This window comes from Poecilia mexicana, unplaced genomic scaffold (genome assembly GCF_051168715.1).
Source record: "Poecilia mexicana isolate PSO_F unplaced genomic scaffold, ASM5116871v1 scaffold_5, whole genome shotgun sequence".
NCBI classification, from domain to species: Eukaryota; Metazoa; Chordata; class Actinopteri; order Cyprinodontiformes; family Poeciliidae; genus Poecilia; species Poecilia mexicana.
The window spans coordinates 23374953-23392227 of NW_028263374.1; the positions used below are offsets into that span (position 1 = coordinate 23374953).

A 17275-nucleotide genomic window follows, 5' to 3' on the forward strand; every position below is an offset into this window, starting at 1 on the left:
TACCTCAATTACTAAAATTCCTCGAGGAAAATTTACCTGCCTCGAAGCTTCGTTAATTTATGTTTTATTAGTTAGCGCACTGTGTTCCGGCCGGGACTTCATTTGCGTTGCGCGGAGCTCTCACTTCCGCCTCTGAGTTGTTGACAAAAGCTAAGTCTCAGCGGCATAAAGTCCAATCTTCAAGATTGGCCCGTGGGGATTTTATTGATTGATGATAATGCCCGACTTTTTATCGTTTTTGGGGAACCAATAAGCATCCTTAAAATGACTGGGGGAATGCCTGGAGTACGGCAGCATTTCTCCTCCGGGGCTGCTGGTTGAAAGCGAACGGCGGGAAGAGCGGTGAGGTGAGCGGATAGACTGAACAGGGCGGGCGGCTGAGTAGCCGATGCTTACCGTGTAAATGTAGCTTTACCGACGAACCGCACAATAAATTTCATATCCCGGTCTGAAGAAACGGGTGGCGGAGCGCATCGTACATGGCTGGTAGATGAGTTTCTGAGTGTGACCAGTGAAGGTGTCGTAAATATCCCGTATTGCTTCCCCCCGTGTTCGTTCCCCGGTCTAACGGTTCGTCAGTCCGCTGGTCTATTTCCTCCCCTCCACCCATCTTACGTTCGTTCATTCGCCCTCTCCTCCCACTCCAGGCGGCATTTCCCGTATTTTCAAACCCAAAGCGTGACAGGTTAGGTGGCAAGGTGAGTTTAATTAATCTATTAAACTCACTGAAGATGAATACATAAACTAAAAGCTGGATTGTAGACATTTTTTATAAGCATATTTGTGAGCCTGCCTCTTTGTTATTAAATTCAATATAATTTCAGATTTTTCTATAACTTTTCTTCTGGTTAACTTAGAAAGTGAGCTATTATTGTTACAGGTTAGTTTTCTAAACTACAATAAAGCAACTGTTAGGGATGCTCAAATATGAAAAATTGGACTGATTGATATCTGATAGTAACACCGGTATTATGCCAGATTTACCAATATTTCATTTTATAATTTTTTTTTATCCGATTACTCGATTAATCGTAAGAATAATCGATAGAATACTCGATTACTAAAATATTCGTTTACAACAGCCCTACTCTCCAGTCACTTTGACAGAATGTCATCATCAACAGTGAGGTCCAACAGAACCAGCACTGTGGTTCTTTGATAGTCTGTATTTATATGGATGTCATTTAACACTTTGACAAGAGCAGTCCGAGTACTGGGTTTACTGTTAAATTTTAACATTTAAATTAAAATTCAAAAAGTCTTTATTTGCTTAAACATTTTGAAAACTAATCTTGAGGACAAAAGAAGTTCCAAACATAAAATATCGACACATGTAACAGTGAAAGTCTTAAGGCTGCTAATGATGTATGGGGTTCTGGTGTAGGAAGGAGCTCTTTCTAAAGTGCTGTCTGTTTACATAAAAACCAGGCCATTTGTTCCTACCCAGCAGGATATAGAGGTTCTTGAAGCAGTTCAGAAAGCTCTGAAACTGTGTCAGGATTTACACCTACATTACACTAATCTTCTAGCACCTGGAGAGGGTGAGTGTTTGCTCTGTAAATCCATTAAGACCAGCTCTGTGGATTACCTCAACAACATTATTTTAGTGACATGTTGGGCATAACTTCTTTTGTGGATCCACACTTCAGGGCCAAATACATACTTATTGTAAAAATGGATGCATTAAAACATAAAGTTATCTCTGAGGCAAAGTCTCTGCTCACGTATCATGACAGATGTTCATCTGATCTGCCTTCAACAGCATAGAAGAAGCAGCAATTGGCAGCCAAACCACTACCACATATTCTGGGCCTCAGAGCTGGACCTGTGCTGGCAAGAAGTATTTTACTTTGTATTTGGACTGAAAACACTATTCAGTTTAACTACACTCAGGTCAAATAGATGTAATTAAGCACAAAGAGGATCTTAAGTTGTTAAAAATTATCTTAGCCACAAGTAAGAAAGCAATGACAGATTGATCAGTACAATTTAAAGATTGGCAAGAAGTGATTTTGAAATTTTCGAGATGGAGAAGTTAGTATATCTTGAGAAAACTCAAAAAAGGCAAATTCTACAGAATTTGTAATAAATGGATTAGATTCATAACCCCAAACAGAGCAGATTTTACATAATATCTTAAAGCTTTTACTTTTTTTTTTATTTTATGCATATAGTGTCTTCAGACGTGACTTTGTTGTTAATAATTCATACTGTGTGTATAAGATCCATATTTCTCCTGTCATTACTTACTACTATCCTTTAAGATGGGCAGGCCGGCTCAAGGACCGGGTGCAGTGCACTCACTGCTGGAAAAGAAAATCATACAGACTGGTGAATTTTTTATTTATTTTTTTAATCTGTTAACTCCACCTCTCAGTCAAGGACAGAAAAGTGAGCCAAGACTTGTCTGATAGTCTTGCACTTGGACAGATCAAATTCAGAAGCTGGAACACACAGAAAGAAAATTGATGCTAGAAAAAAGGTTTTTGCTTTTGTTTACTTGCTTACATGCCGTCTGTGCCCTAAGGTGAAATAATAATTAAAAAAAAGGTTAGAAAAACAGTTGGAATGAGAACATTCTAACTTACCAAAAGGACAGACTAGTCTTTTTTTGTTACAAAATCTGCAATTTGTTCAGTAGTTGGCCTGGTTGTGTACTCATTTTAATTTTATTTCACTTTTGCACGAAAAAGCAGAGAAACGGATGGAATTATGTTCATTGAATTCAGTTTGCTTACAGTTATTTGCCCAAAGTAAAAGATGTTTACAGGAGTAGATAGCAGGAAACAGACTTTAGAGAACAAATTAGTCCTTTGATATATTTCTTTCTGTTTAAACTTTAGTTGCACATCTGTGTTTTCTGTTTTGTTACAACAGAAAACAACTTAATTTTATTTGAGAAAGATTATCTAATATTTTCCAGGAGGGCATTTTTAGGCCAATTGTTATCTAGAGCTGTTTAATAAATATGTCTGTATCTGGGACAACACTTTGACTCGGATGTATTTTTCTATTCTTACTTTATGTAAAGAAAAAAAAATTAAGATATATATTGTATATCGCCATTTAGCATAAAAATATTGAGATATTACTTTTGGTCCAAATTGCTCAGCCCTTTTCTGTGCATTCAGTAAGGTCTTGTTCTACTGGTACATTGTGAGAGTAACATTATCCTCTTGTAATGTGTTTCAGGTTATACAAAAGCAACTGTTATTGGACTTGCTGTTGCACTTCCTGTTGTTGCACTTGGAGTTATTGGGTTTCTTCTGCGCCAAAGAATTTTAGGTAAGTTATGATGTTTCATTTTGTCTTGTTTTATATAATGAGCTGTATATTTAGCCATCATTCAGTCTAAAGTAAGTAAAAAAGGCTTAATTTCTTTGCTGCACCTCAGTGATGAGACAAAAGAAAATTTGTTCCTTGCAAATAACTTTTATCTCGGTCCCTGTTTTTAATATAGAAAGGCTTCTTTATCTTTTAATGTTCTTGTTCCATTGCACCAGAATCATCATATTATGATTGATTATTTATTTAAATAATCAATGAGATTATTGAAATCTGATTTCAATAAATTAAACTATTGAAATTAAATTTGTGATTAAGAATATCTTTCATTTCAGTCTGAAAGTTTTAGTAACGTATCAATGAAGCTTATAAACTACACTAATGTCCTGCATTACTTTTTACCACTGCTGCTGGTACTGGAAAATAGGAAAAAGTGTTATTTCATGAGTTAATTTGAGCTTTTAGTAATTTTATTTTTATAAATTGTTTTGTTGTTGAACAAGTAATTCTTGAACAGCAATATTTAGTTTTATTCCTCTGTCTGAACTCAGAACTAAACCTGTGTTTAACTGATTTAGTCCAGGTTTGCTGATGGCTACTGCGACTTTGCTAGTGAATGAAGGCTGTTTAGGATTTTAACTATGCAGTCAAATCAAATTTTACTTCTTAAATTTTATAGAATAATTTTTGGACAACCTCCAATTCTGTATTGAGGTTAAAGAATTTGATTTTAAGTGAAATATATTCTTTACTTTTTTTGCAGCTGTGATTAATACCATCAGGCGTTTTCTGGGCTGCGAAGGTAACACAGTTAACTCAACAGGTGACGGGACTAAAGACCTCGCAAACCCTGAGGGTGAACCCCTTCAGGAGGTTTCTAAACCAACAAATGATGCATGAGATAATGCATTAATTGATTTCTAATGTTTCTCAAAGAGAAGAATTGATATTAATTTTATATCATTGATTGCTTAAAAATTATACACTAAGATAAATTCTCTCCAAAGTGTTTTAAGACATTTAAAAAGTTTGACAGTCATTATCATGACATCAAGATTTTATAAACACATGATGAATAATCAACCAAAATGTATCTCACTTTTTGAATGAAAATTTCAGGTTTATTAACCAAATCAAGATTCAATCCCTTTTTTTTTCATTCTGACACTGATCATCAGAGGCAGACCAACTTGTCGGGTTATATTGAATTAAACTATATTCAGTTAAACTCAGTCTCATCTCATGCTAAGATTCAGTAAAATATAATTACTGTTTTAAGAAAATTGCATTGCTGCCTACTACTGCCTCTGAGCCTTTATTGTAATGATCAGAATATTTTTATACCTCATAGTCAGTGGTTTCTGTTTTGGCCAAATTGATGTGACTTTAACAGAGTTAGGGGTTAATGAATGATAGAGAATGCAGCTATATGCTTGTTATGGCTTTGTGTATATTTTTACAACTGTCATTTTTTAAAAAGCCGCTTTTTACTTTTTTATATAAAACATTTTGGTAACACTTTATTTGAAGGGGGGTGAATAAGACTGTCATGACACTGTCATAAACACCTGTCATGAACATGAATAAGCCTTCATGAATATTTATGACCTTTGTCATAAAGCGTCATTCGGTAAATCATGACACTTTTAATACAAAGTTGACATCATTCAAAATGTCTTTGTTATGACAACTTGACAGTAACCAAGAAATCATTAGTGACATAAATTTGTTCTAAAAGTATTACTGATTGCACTTTAAAAATTAGGTATCTTTATGTTATTAAAGGTAAAGTTTAAACAGTAATGATTTCCTGGTTACTGTCAAGTTGTCATAACAAAGACATTTTGAATGATGTCAACTTTGTATTAAAAGTGTCATAATTTACCGAATGACGCTTTATGACAACAGTCATAAATATTCATGAAGGCTTATTCATGTTCATGACAGGTGTTATGTCATGTTTATGACAGTGTCATGACAGTCTTATTCACCCCCTTCAAATAAAGTGTTACCAACATTTTTTATTGTATTTTCTCATCCTCAGCATTTTATTTAATATTTAAAGCTTTATTTGTTTTTCTAGTCTATTTTAGAAACTATAGTGTTAACAAACAATGAAGCCTGGTGAACCAGTAATACCATTACTGTGATTCACAATAATGAACAGAACTGGGAAGATAATAAAACCTAATAACACCTGGGAAGATATCTCATTATTGTTGTTAGTATGAATGTATATGAATCCAATATACAGACTGTTTTTTATTTTCCTAGCTACATTATTTTGGTCTCATTCATGTGTTTGTTAATTGATTTTGTTATGGACTGATTTAACTTGACCTTTGTGCCTGTATGCTAAAAGAAAAAGTGAAGCAGTGGGAATGCTTTGTATGTATTTTGAAATCAATGTGCAGTGACAATACATTTTCAAAAAGATGTTCATGATGTTACATATGAAATGATTTCCTTTGAGTGTTAACATGTAATCACATAGTTGATGCTTTTGTCTTTCATCTTTAATCTCTGTTTTGTTCAGTGGCATTTGTGCTTTTTGTTTTGTTTGTTTTTTGCTTTTCTTTGTTTTTCTGTATTTTGTTGTAAATCACAAGTGCTAATTTTCTAAAACTGCATCAAGGCAGTTATTTTTATATTTTACTTTTTTTGCCAAGTTGAATAAAAACTGCTTCAAAGGACTGAAACAACTGGCTATGCAGCTGAATTACGTCTAAACCTGTATGTAATTAATAAAATCAATTAATTGTACAACTCTGAGTTTAACAAACATATTGTTTGTGTGTGTTTAATAGAAGGGGATAATTAAGGCCCTTAATAAAATATTAGCTGAATACAACACTTTAATTCAACAACATTTTTTCCTGCAAATTCATAGACTAGATAAAGTGCTATGTGAGGTACACCTAATTATAAATATGCCTTCTAAAGTTGCTGTTCTTTACAATAAAATAAAACACCAACAAGGAGAAGGACAAACTAATCTGATCACAAGCTACATGTTTAAAGTCTTTGCCCTTCACCGAAGATACAAGTAATTTCTCTTATTAAAACAGAAATAAATTCAAGAACAAAACATTGTTCAGGAGAGTTTGTGGGACACTTTTCTCTCTGAATCATGTTTCACAGTTTTAAATTAGACAAGCTTGAAATTCTACATTATTTAAAAAATATTTTTTGCCAGTTTACCATATTTAATATACACACACATTTGTCATGCCATATTTGGGGACTTTCCATTGACTTCCATTCATTTCTACAGCCTAACCCTAAGCAAAACTCAATGTTCCAGCAAACCAGTAATCTTGAGTTGTACAAGCTGTGAGCAGCATGTTTTGGTCTATTGCCATTAGCCCCATTTCATGTAAAGCTATGGAGCGGGTCCTTATCAGCCGTTGCAATTCTCTGGTCTCTATTTTCCACTCCAATTTGAATGTAGAAGCAACAGAAGCACATCGATGCTGTGTTGACTGTTGAATATAACATGGCTAAAAAAAAAACTCTTGAGCCCCAAGGGATTTGTAAAAATTTTGTTTGGCTCTGGCTGGATTATTAAGGAAAAACAATGTTATGGGCGAATCTGTTTAGTTATTTAACATGAAGATCCTTTAAAAATGTTTTTAGAGCAAACTGCTTATTGATTCAGCCAAGACAAAAGAGCTAATTATATGCCATAAACAAGATTTTAAAGTGGAGCCAAATTACTGGTTGACTAACCTGCTGGAACTGTGGCAAATTTTAAATACCCTGGTTCATTTAATTTCAGAGTTTTGTTTTGGAGTCAGTCAGCAAATTCTAGAGCTTGTTCCCACATGTATCTCACACTCAACTAGTCTAATTAGACTAGTTCATTAGACTAGCTAACTAGTCTAATGGAGTGTGAGATATGTGTGGCAATAGAAGGTAACCTTTCGGAGGAGGGTGGTGTGACAGATGGTGTTGAAAGTTGCACTAAAGTCCAGGAAGATGAGGATTGTTCAGCTGGTCTCTTACACCTGTCCTTAAGAGTATAATTCAATAAAACTAGCTGATCTCTTCATGTCAGAGCAAATATAAAAGCTGCCATTAGATTTAAATATGTAATAGTTGTACAACTGTAGTTATGTGGACTGAGCGTCAGAGATCAACCAAGATTATTTCCCTGAAGTACAAAATCTTCTGAAATCTCTTCCAACAATAATACTTCAGTTGCAAATGTTAACCTACTGGGATCATAGTTTGATTTTTAAGCAGTATAAATGTAATCTAAATTTTACTGCTACTGATGTATAAATCTACTTTCTACATAAAATTAAGTACGTTTTCCAGATGCAATGTCAGCCAAAACATTTTGTATGGAATCTAGAAGTTTTAATATGATTGAACCTGAGCAGCTTCATCACACAAACCCATCAGAAATGTAATAATATTTAATTAAGTTCAACTTAATGATCCACAGCTCTTTACCTGCAGGTGGAAGAAAGATGGCACACCCAGGCGAAACTGGTCATTATGACTGTAATTCATTGAGTTTGAGTCAGTGAACACAACATGCAGGATCCTGGAGCATTTACAGTGTAAACAGCAGCAACAGAAGCAGGACATTTTAAAAACTGATGGCAGAGCCACCGACATCCGTCACACAACATACTGATCCGTTTCCAACATTGGAGTCTTTAACTTAAACCGCAAAGCCTAAAATACAGGATATTTGTTCACAACATCTCTGTGTTAAAATGAACTATTTACAGTAGTGAGATGGTGGCATTGAGTGAAAGTAAAAACATCATCAACAGGTTTGATTCAGCTAAAATGGAAGAGAAAATATGATCCAGCATCAGGCAAAGAATGGTTAAGATGTGCAACTTAAAGTAAAACCAGGTGAAACAAACTGTTCTCAGGTCATTTCTGTGACTTTGATAATACATAAACAAAAAATGTAAGCAAACATGATCATTTATCAGCAGAAACAAATGCTGACTTTAGGGCTGAAACGATTCCTCGAATGATTCGAGTACCTCGATTACTAAAATTCCTCGAGGAAAATTTACCTGCCTCGAAGCTTCGTTAATTTATGTTTTATTAGTTAGCGCACCGTGTTCCGGCCGGGACTTCATTTGCGTTGCGCGGAGCTCTCACTTCCGCCTCTGAGTTGTTGACAAAAGCTAAGTCTCAGCGGCATAAAGTCCAATCTTCAAGATTGGCCCGTGGGGATTTTATTGATTGATGATAATGCCCGACTTTTTATCGTTTTTGGGGAACCAATAAGCATCCTTAAAATGACTGGGGGAATGCCTGAAGTACGGCAGCATTTCTCCTCCGGGGCTGCTGGTTGAAAGCGAACGGCGGGAAGAGCGCTGAGGTGAGCGGATAGACTGAACAGGGCGGGCGGCTGAGTAGCTGATGCTTACCGTGTAAATGTAGCTTTACCGACGAACCGCACAATAAATTTCATATCCCGGTCTGAAGAAACGGGTGGCGGAGCGCATCGTACATGGCTGGTAGATGAGTTTCTGAGTGTGACCATTGAAGGTGTCGTAAATATCCCGTATTGCTTCCCCCGTGTTCGTCCCCCGGTCTAACGGTTCGTCAGTCCGCTGGTCTATTTCCTCCCCTCCACCCCATCTTACGTTCGTTCATTCGCCCTCTCCTCCCACTCCAGGCGGCATTTCCCGTATTTTCAAACCCAAAGCGTGACAGGTTAGGTGGCAAGGTGAGTTTAATTAATCTATTAAACTCACTGAAGATGAATACATAAACTAAACCTGGATTGTAGACATTTTTTATAAGCATATTTGTGAGCCTGCCTCTTTGTTATTAAATTCAATATAATTTCAGATTTTTCTATAACTTTTCTTCTGGTTAACTTAGAAAGTGAGCTATTATTGTTACAGGTTAGTTTTCTAAACTACAAAAAAGCAACTGTTAGGGATGCTCAAATATGAAAAATTGGACTGATATTGATATCTGATAGTAACACCGGTATTATGCCAGATTTACCAATATTTCATTTTATAATTTTTTTTTATCCGATTACTCGATTAATCGTAAGAATAATCGATAGATTACTCGATTACTAAAATATTCGTTTACAACAGCCCTAGCTGACTTTAATGGTTACATTTCCTGAACAACAGGAGCATCAGTATTTCTGCAGAGCTATTAAGGTATTTATCTCTGTTCCAGTTTCAGCTGTCAGAAAACAAACATGCATACAGACATTACCCTGATTTAAAAAAAGATCCAGTTGTTATTTTCATAAAAATGACAAAGTGTGTATTCATTGTAGCTAATATTCTCTATAAATGTCCCTGCACATGAAACTAGACGCATATTTACAAGTTTAACTTCAGAACCATCTTTAGCTAAAACAAAACAAATCCACTGCATCCTCACAGCTTTCAGTAAAACAGGTTTTACAACTTTAAATTTACACTCTGTGTGTTTGTGGAGCTTTTCTCCACCTTTCAAACATTTTTTATCAAACAGCTACTTTGGACTCAGAAACCCAACATCTTGCATATTTCTACATCAACTTCACCTTTAAACAAAAGTATAAACTTTAAATATAAATTATAGATTTAATAACTTTATATACCCTTTAATTTTAACATTCTTAACTGGAAAAATATCTTTCATTTCCATCAAGACCCTCATCATTAAATGTACCAGATCAATTACTGATTCAGTTTGTTGGGCTCGTTGTTCTAAGCTTCTAAAAAAAGAATTGAACCTTTAAATATTGTAATCTTAAATCTGGTTCTCTTCAAAACTGTTTGCATTTTGTTATTTTATAGTATATGTTGTAAATAAAATTTCTCTTAAATCTTATGATTCTATGTTCCTTTCTTAAAGTGCCGTTCACTTAACATTGTCAGAGTGAGGTATAAAATAAAATAAAAATACAATTCCTGTGCAAATTTTGTACTTGAAATTCCCATCATTAGAATGGAGTTTATTATTATTGTAAATGAAACCAAAATCAATAACATGACATCTGTGCAGCTTTAGGAAGTGGCAGCATTTGGAAATGTCACTGGGTTTTTATCCTGATGGATGTAGAATGAAAGCTATTTCAGTTTGTACAGGGATGAAGTGAGACGAAAAGAAAAAGTTCAGATATTGAGGACGAGTCACTGCGCAGGACAGAGTCAGAGAGAAATCAGATCAGCTGAGCCATCAGTGGTTCCTGCAGGACGTCTGAGGAGAATCTAAATGTTTCAGGTCCAGTTCGGCTCTCATGTTTATATTCAACAAGAAGTTCCTGTTCTGTTTCTCCAAACCATCGCCGGGCCTCACTCCTCACTGATGCCGTGCTCCCACGCCACCTTAGCTTGTTCATCCTTGGTTGCTGCTATTATGGGCTGGGAGATCTTGCGTGGCATCGGCCGAGGTACAGCCAGGCGCGGCGGTCCGGACTGGGCCATCAGGGGGTCCTCCTCAGGGATGCAGCCCTCTCTGAGGTACGGTTTAGGCGGGAGGGCAGGAGGGGGCTCATGGAGATGGTAGAGAGGTGGATTGTGGGGGATGTAGTGAGGGTGGAAGTGGTGGTGGTAAAACTGGTGTTGCTGCTGCTGCAGCCCATCCGGCTGTGGAGCTCCAGTGCAGCCCAACCCTGCAGCCTGAGGCTGGATCTGGTAGCCCACCTGGGCCGGGTTGACTCCTCCTGGGGCCGAGTTGCTGCGGCAGGGCGGAGATTTAACTCCCTCCAGGACGTCTGGCTCAGACATGCTGTATCTGACGGGCTGATAGGGAGAATCCAAGTCTTCCTGGTCGGTGGTCCAGGCCTGGCTGCTGGGGACGGACTCCAGGGTGTCTGTGCGGCTGGCCGGGGGGTCTGAGGAGGAGGTGGCGCCGCCAAAGTTGCTCTCGCTGAGGGAGGAGACCCCCGGCTGGCGCTGCCCGAGAGTGTGGAGTTACTGCCATCCAGGACGGACTGCGGACTGGTGGGCGAGGCAGGTATAGGGTGCAGGGGAGACTGGGGAGACAGGAAACAGTTATAAAAAACGATTCATGATCATCATAACTGGGTCTGTCTCTAGATTTAATAGAATATTCAAAGTGATCAAAAAAAGTAAAAAAAAAAAATTAAAGGAAGTTGTTTTTATGTGGGATAAGAAACCAAATTATTCACAACAGCAAAATACACATGAAAGTTAAAACCACATCTGGAAAGAAAACAGGAAAACACAGAAATTAGGACAAAAAAATCTATGATTTCCTGTGTCGATCTTCATCTCGTCAGTCTGTTAACTTATCACAGTTTAAAACTCAATCATAACAATTTATGATTAAAAAAAGCATAATACATATATTTGTGTTTCTTAAGGGGAGTAGGCAGACAGACATCCAAGCATCCAAACTAACAGCAGGAACTGGGAGCAGCAAATGGAGGAGAAGGAGGAGAAGGAGGGTACCTTTCTTAAGGAGCGCGCAGGGAGAGCTGGAGGGAGGTCGCTGACCTGGTGGTGGAAAGCATCAAAGTGCATCGACAGGTGTTGCCCTACAGAGGGAGACACAGCAGGACTGACTGAAAAATCCACACTCGCATCTCAGAGGAGGAAGGAGGGAGAAAGATGGAGTGAAGAGGCAAAGAAATGATGACAGAGGGGAGGAGGGAAAAGAGAAGAGACAGGGTGAGAGGAGGAGCAGGAGGAAAACTAAATCAGTGAGGAGGTGGAGGAGTGTGTGATGGAGAGGAGGGATTTAAATCTAATCTTTTAAAGTTGATATTTTCTTGAGCAAGTCAGGATAGATCTATGAGCTGTACGAAGCATGTTTACATTGTTTGCACAAAATCATTCATACATAATGAGGTTGTAACAATGCAGTGCTGGTGGAATGTGACTCAACAATCTGGATGTTTTTGAAACGAATCATTTTCCACTAACACCAACTTATTACCAAAAAACATTTGGATGTTTTTTTTTTTTTTTTTTGAAATGCTTAGGCTGTTTTTAGAAGCAGCTGAGAAGTACAAAATGTGAATTTTGCATAATAGTAAATAAAGCCAGTTTTATTGGGTTCCTGCTTTTCCACATGTAAAATATCTTATTCCAAGTTCACCTTCTACTTTTCTTTTTAACTCCTTTCTGTGAGATTAATTTGTTATCCCAGTGTGGAACATCATAAAGATAATCACAAATATACTGCAGAAAGACGGGAAGCTTTCATTTGGAACTTCAACTGCAAGAATATAAGTTGAAAAGTTGAAAAAGCATCATGAGGATCTAAAATCAGCATCCACAAGTGAATCAGTGAAGAAATACTCAAGCAAATGAGCAGACAGATGGATGCAGCCACAGCTTCATACCATGAGGAACGTTCCGGGGGGGAACCGGTGGAGCCAACACGCTGCCAACATGGGAGGAGAGGAAAGGCAGGGCCTCCCTGGTGCCGCTGTCCAAACTCCAGCTGCTGGGTGTGGTCAGGACTGCAGGAGACACAGATACAGAGTGGCTTAAGATAGCTGGACCCCTATTTAGTATCATTCATATTTTACAAAGATAAGTGTATGTTTGGTTACCTTTCTCAGCCACAGAGAGGTTGGGGTCACTGCAGGGCTTACAGGGGCCGATCACCTGATGAAACAAGGCTCTCTGAAAGTTTGGTGGCTGGTTTTCAGCAAGACCATGATCTCTATGAGCAAGATGACACAAGTGCCGAAGCGGGGCTTCATCTGACACGCCCCCTTTTTACTCAGTACGCCTCGAAGCCTGGCTTCAGATGACCCATCACTAGTTGAAAGCCTTTTGTTAAAATTTTTTGGAAGAATAAATAGAAAATATATTTTTTATATATGCCTTTGTCCTTGTGCCTTACTGGTTGGACCGTAGCATGAAGCTTCCAGGAACCCTTTATCTTCTGGTGCTGTCATATTCGAGAACTGCAACCTACCTGGAGTGCGCAGAGGTAAGATGTTCAGAGCTCAGAGACATGGCCAAGTCAAGGAAGGCTGAAACCCGACCAACACCAAATAAGACGCATAAGTTGAAACATCGAGATTGGGCCACGACAGATCTGAAGACAGGTTTTTCAAAGGTTTTATGGACTGATGAGATGAGACTCATTCTTACTGGACCGGATGGATGGGCCTGTGGCTGGATCAGTAATGGGCACAGAGCTCTGATAGGGATATTGATACTTTTTACCATTTATTTACTGATGTATTTGCTGTGTTTTTATACTTCTGCAAGATGTGATTTCCTGTTAAAGATGTTTTAGACAATGTGCAGACGCTTTCACAGCTGTGACAGAAATAGCTTAACGATAACATCCTGTGTAACCTAATCTGTCTTAAAAAGAGTTGCCATATATGGGATGCATTTTCCTGTACTTGTCTTTGTTGTTGAATTATCACTATGACGACACGCCTGCTTGGAAGTGAATAAATGTTGAAGGGCTGGAAGCCCCTGTTGGAGCCCCTGAAAGAGCAGATAAATTGGCTAAGGAGGTTATTAAAAAAGCAGTTATTGACAAAGTTATCTAAATCTGAAGGCAAATGTTTAGTTTGCTGTTTTTATTTTGTTTTTAATTATGTAAAGCACCTTGAAATGCCTTGCTGCTGAAATGTGCTATACAAATAAAATTTGATTGATTGATTAAAGAAAGAAAGAAGTTATGGAAATGAGTTGGGATAATGAAATAAATGGAATACGTTTATGTAGGATGCAAAATAAAGTCGATATAAGAATTAGAGGAATAAGCAGGAGGGAAGAAATTATTATAAATAGAATAAGAACTGGTTATAGTTTTTTGAATGGCACTCTAAAATGAGGAAACATCTTGCTGGTTTATGTAATTGGTGTAATACTACAGAAACTATACAAGATGTTTTTATTAGTTGCAGGAAATATGTGAATCAAAGAAGATCATTTAATATGGAAATGGGCTTTAATAAGGAACTAACTTTTGAAAATCTGGTTGCTCAATTCTCAGCTAAATAGTAATGAAGTGAAAAGGAACGATATTTCGTTTGTTGAAAAATACATGGCCTCAGTATAGGAGAATTTAAGGAAAGGTAATGAGCAATGATGTCCAAGAGATGGCAGTAATGGAACATTGATGGATATTAAGCTGCAATTAAAATCTGCAGAAGAAGAAGAAGAAGAAGAAGAAGAAGAAGAAGAAGGAGGAGGAGGAGGAGGAAGAGGAGGAGGAGGAGGCAACCATAGACATTAATACGTATTATACGTATGTATTGATGTCTATGGAGACAACTTTATGGGCCCTAAGCGATCCTTCGGGCGTGAAAAGAGGGAGCGGTAGAGAGCGGCTGGACGAAATCGGTGTTTCTGAATCGGATCGACCTTGAGCTAGACGCCGCTTACTCCGCGGAGCGCGAATATCCAATGTCCGACTTGAAACTAACTTCACCGCAGTGAAATGTTTGCGTTTCTGCAGTGGTGGAAGCTGAAACCGAAAGTGGATCTGAAGGGAGTGGCTGTAGATTGTTCGTTAAATAGAGCTCTTTTTGTTACAGTTTTGTAAATACTGAAAAAACAATGGAGCTTCTTTTACTCTTGTACCTCTGCGTCTCAACATGGACTGGAAAAACGTCTGCTGATGAAAACGGTAAGAAAAAACTACGCATAGACTTTTTAGACTGAGGAAGTGGCGGATACAACTGTAGATCATGCGATCATGAACTGGTGCATGACAGAGGCAATGGTAAACTGTAGTGAGCAGTTTGAAGCTGAAGTCCCACCATGTGATCCACAGGGTTTTCCCACCTGAGCACAAACTTCATGCACTTTGTTTCCACAGGCACCACAGCAGAATCAAGTGTAACCTGTTAAAAGGGATATAAAGGTGTTATTCTTATATTATCAATTTTCTACTGCCAAGTCTACAACTGCAGGAAAACAAAGTATAATAAACTTAACCTTCTAATCATAACATTTGATAAATATTCATTGGAGAAATGTGAAGTTAATGAGCTAATATATATATATATATTTGCTCGTCACATTTCTCCAATGAAACGTTAATAAATATTTCTATCTATCTAAAACAGCGTCTTCCTCCTCATGTCTTGATCGTAGTAAGAGTTTAACTTCTCAGGACGTGATGGAGCAGCGGGTGTTTGGCATAACTGTCAAGGTTTGGACTTGTGGCTACAGGTAATGTCGCTACTGAGCGGGTGGTGAAACTAGGGTAAATGAGGAGTGTTTAATACGATCACGCATTTTCCATGACGGGTGGCAACCCCAGTCTATACTATAAAAATCTGATTAAGATTAGAGCCTAAATGCGTTCTATTTCCAAAACAGAAAGGCTACGTAATGTTAGCCAGCTAACAAATTACTATTGCTATCCTAGCATATCAACTAACAGCTAGAAAAAAAACAAAACACATACCTTCGTAGTCAAACTGGTATCAATCAGCGAGGAATTTGTCCTGTTTAGATTATGTTGATGAAGAAAAAATGTTTGCAAATAGTGATATATCTTCAAATCGTATTTGTGGCAGCTGCTTTAGAGTCCAGAAACAGCGTTAACTACACACACCGGAACTAAAGATACACTGGATCGAGTCAAAACGGATGTTGTCTGACGTCATGTGAAAAGGTTCTATTCCATAGACATAATATTTGCTTATTATGTCTATAATGTGGCTGATCTGGCGACGTCATTTGAGATATCTTGAAAGAAATTTTGACTCTTCAAAATGTAATTGAAGATATCTTGAATTATTGTTTGAGAATGGTCAGACAGGAAAGTGGGTAAAAATGAAGAGGACATGCAGCAAAGGTCATCAGGCCGTGACTCGAACCTGGGACAGTCAAGTCATCCTCAAAATGACTTGACTCTCTGACAGTCGAGTCATTTTTACCGGCGCTGCGGTGGCGCTTTACCCCTGTGCCATCTCTCCCACTTCACAGAATTACTAATAACATCAAATATTTGAAATGCATAATATGTACAAAAATATTCTCTTATTAAAATCTACAATAAAGATGAATTCACTCTTGACCATCACTGTCATTTGCAGATGTTGCTTGTGCATCAGATTTACAGGAACATCAGAAACAGAATACAAAAGGTCCAGCTTTATATATATATAAAAAAGCAATTATCTGCGATAATGGCCCAAGAAAAAGAAACAATAAATTAGTTGACTGTGGTGATGTCCCTAATAGGTCGACACACAGTGGTAGTCCTGTCTTTCACAAGCACAGACTGTTATTGTTGGCAACTAAAGTTAACATAGTGCTAACAGCCTAGCTTAAGATAAAATGATACATGGAGACTTGGTCTGATGTTCTGCTATGTGAATGCACTTCTTTTGATGAAAATACCTGGATTAGTCTCTCTTCATGAGTGAGATGAGATAAGTTACTGGGTCCAGAAAAGAAAAGAACTCAAGTCAAGCATTTGTACTTGGATGCTTGCATTATTCAGTCAAAGTACTTTCCAACACAGAAAAAATAACTATTATCAAAAACTTACTTTTTCTAAATTAATTCAACTCAATTAGAGTGGAGGGACTTTCAACCACAAATCCCAAGTAACTTACTAAAATTGAGTGTTGATAGCAATTTGATGAAAACAAATTTTAGTCAATTTACTATTTTCAGTTAAATACCATGTTTGAATTTACAGTGAATTAAAAAAAAGAAAAAAATAGAATATCTGCTTGATAAACCTTGAGTGATTATAAAATAATACATTATAAAATAATTTACCCCTAATAAAATAATTATAAATAATAATCTTATATGTGTTGTACTGAGAACAGTGATAAGACCCATCTCCTGGCTCTGATTGTTTCTAGCACTGGGAGAAGCTCAGTTTTTTTCACATATGTCTCATACTGTCAGGACATAGTGACAGTTTCAACAAATATGTAAAAAAAATATTTTTCGTTAAAAGTTACATACTGCATCTTTAAGTGTTTCTAGTTAAACGTGTTTTATAATGTGTGTTATATGTGTTGTACTGAAAACACATAAAAGCTAATGCACATGTTGCCTTTAATGGTGGTACGAATTTTCCC

The 17275-nt window shown here is 37.3% G+C and overlaps 2 protein-coding genes across 3 annotated transcripts in view; one reads left to right on the plus strand and one right to left on the minus strand.

The window, feature by feature from the left end:
- The window catches only part of LOC106909985 (hemicentin-1-like), a 78428-nt gene that overhangs the window by 43370 nt on the left and 17783 nt on the right, over window positions 1-17275 (plus strand). Inside the window, exons 10-11 of one of the 2 annotated variants that reach the window (XM_088005757.1) lie at window positions 3193-3285; window positions 4049-4866. The exons of the other annotated variant lie outside the window; for it this stretch is intronic. Coding sequence (XP_087861883.1) covers window positions 3193-3285; window positions 4049-4185 — 230 coding nt within the window. The 3' untranslated portion in view covers window positions 4186-4866. Of the gene's footprint in view, window positions 1-3192; window positions 3286-4048; window positions 4867-17275 lie in introns of those variants that run through there. 2 annotated transcript variants of the gene reach the window in all.
- Window positions 9116-13773, minus strand: LOC148159714 (uncharacterized). The gene is made up of 4 exons (XM_088005755.1): window positions 12803-13773; window positions 12590-12709; window positions 11694-11779; window positions 9116-11254 (listed from the first exon to the last, which is right to left on the minus strand). The coding sequence occupies exons 3-4, from the start codon at window positions 11763-11765 to the stop codon at window positions 10703-10705; spliced, it is 624 nt and encodes a 207-aa protein (XP_087861881.1). The 5' UTR covers window positions 11766-11779; window positions 12590-12709; window positions 12803-13773; the 3' UTR covers window positions 9116-10702.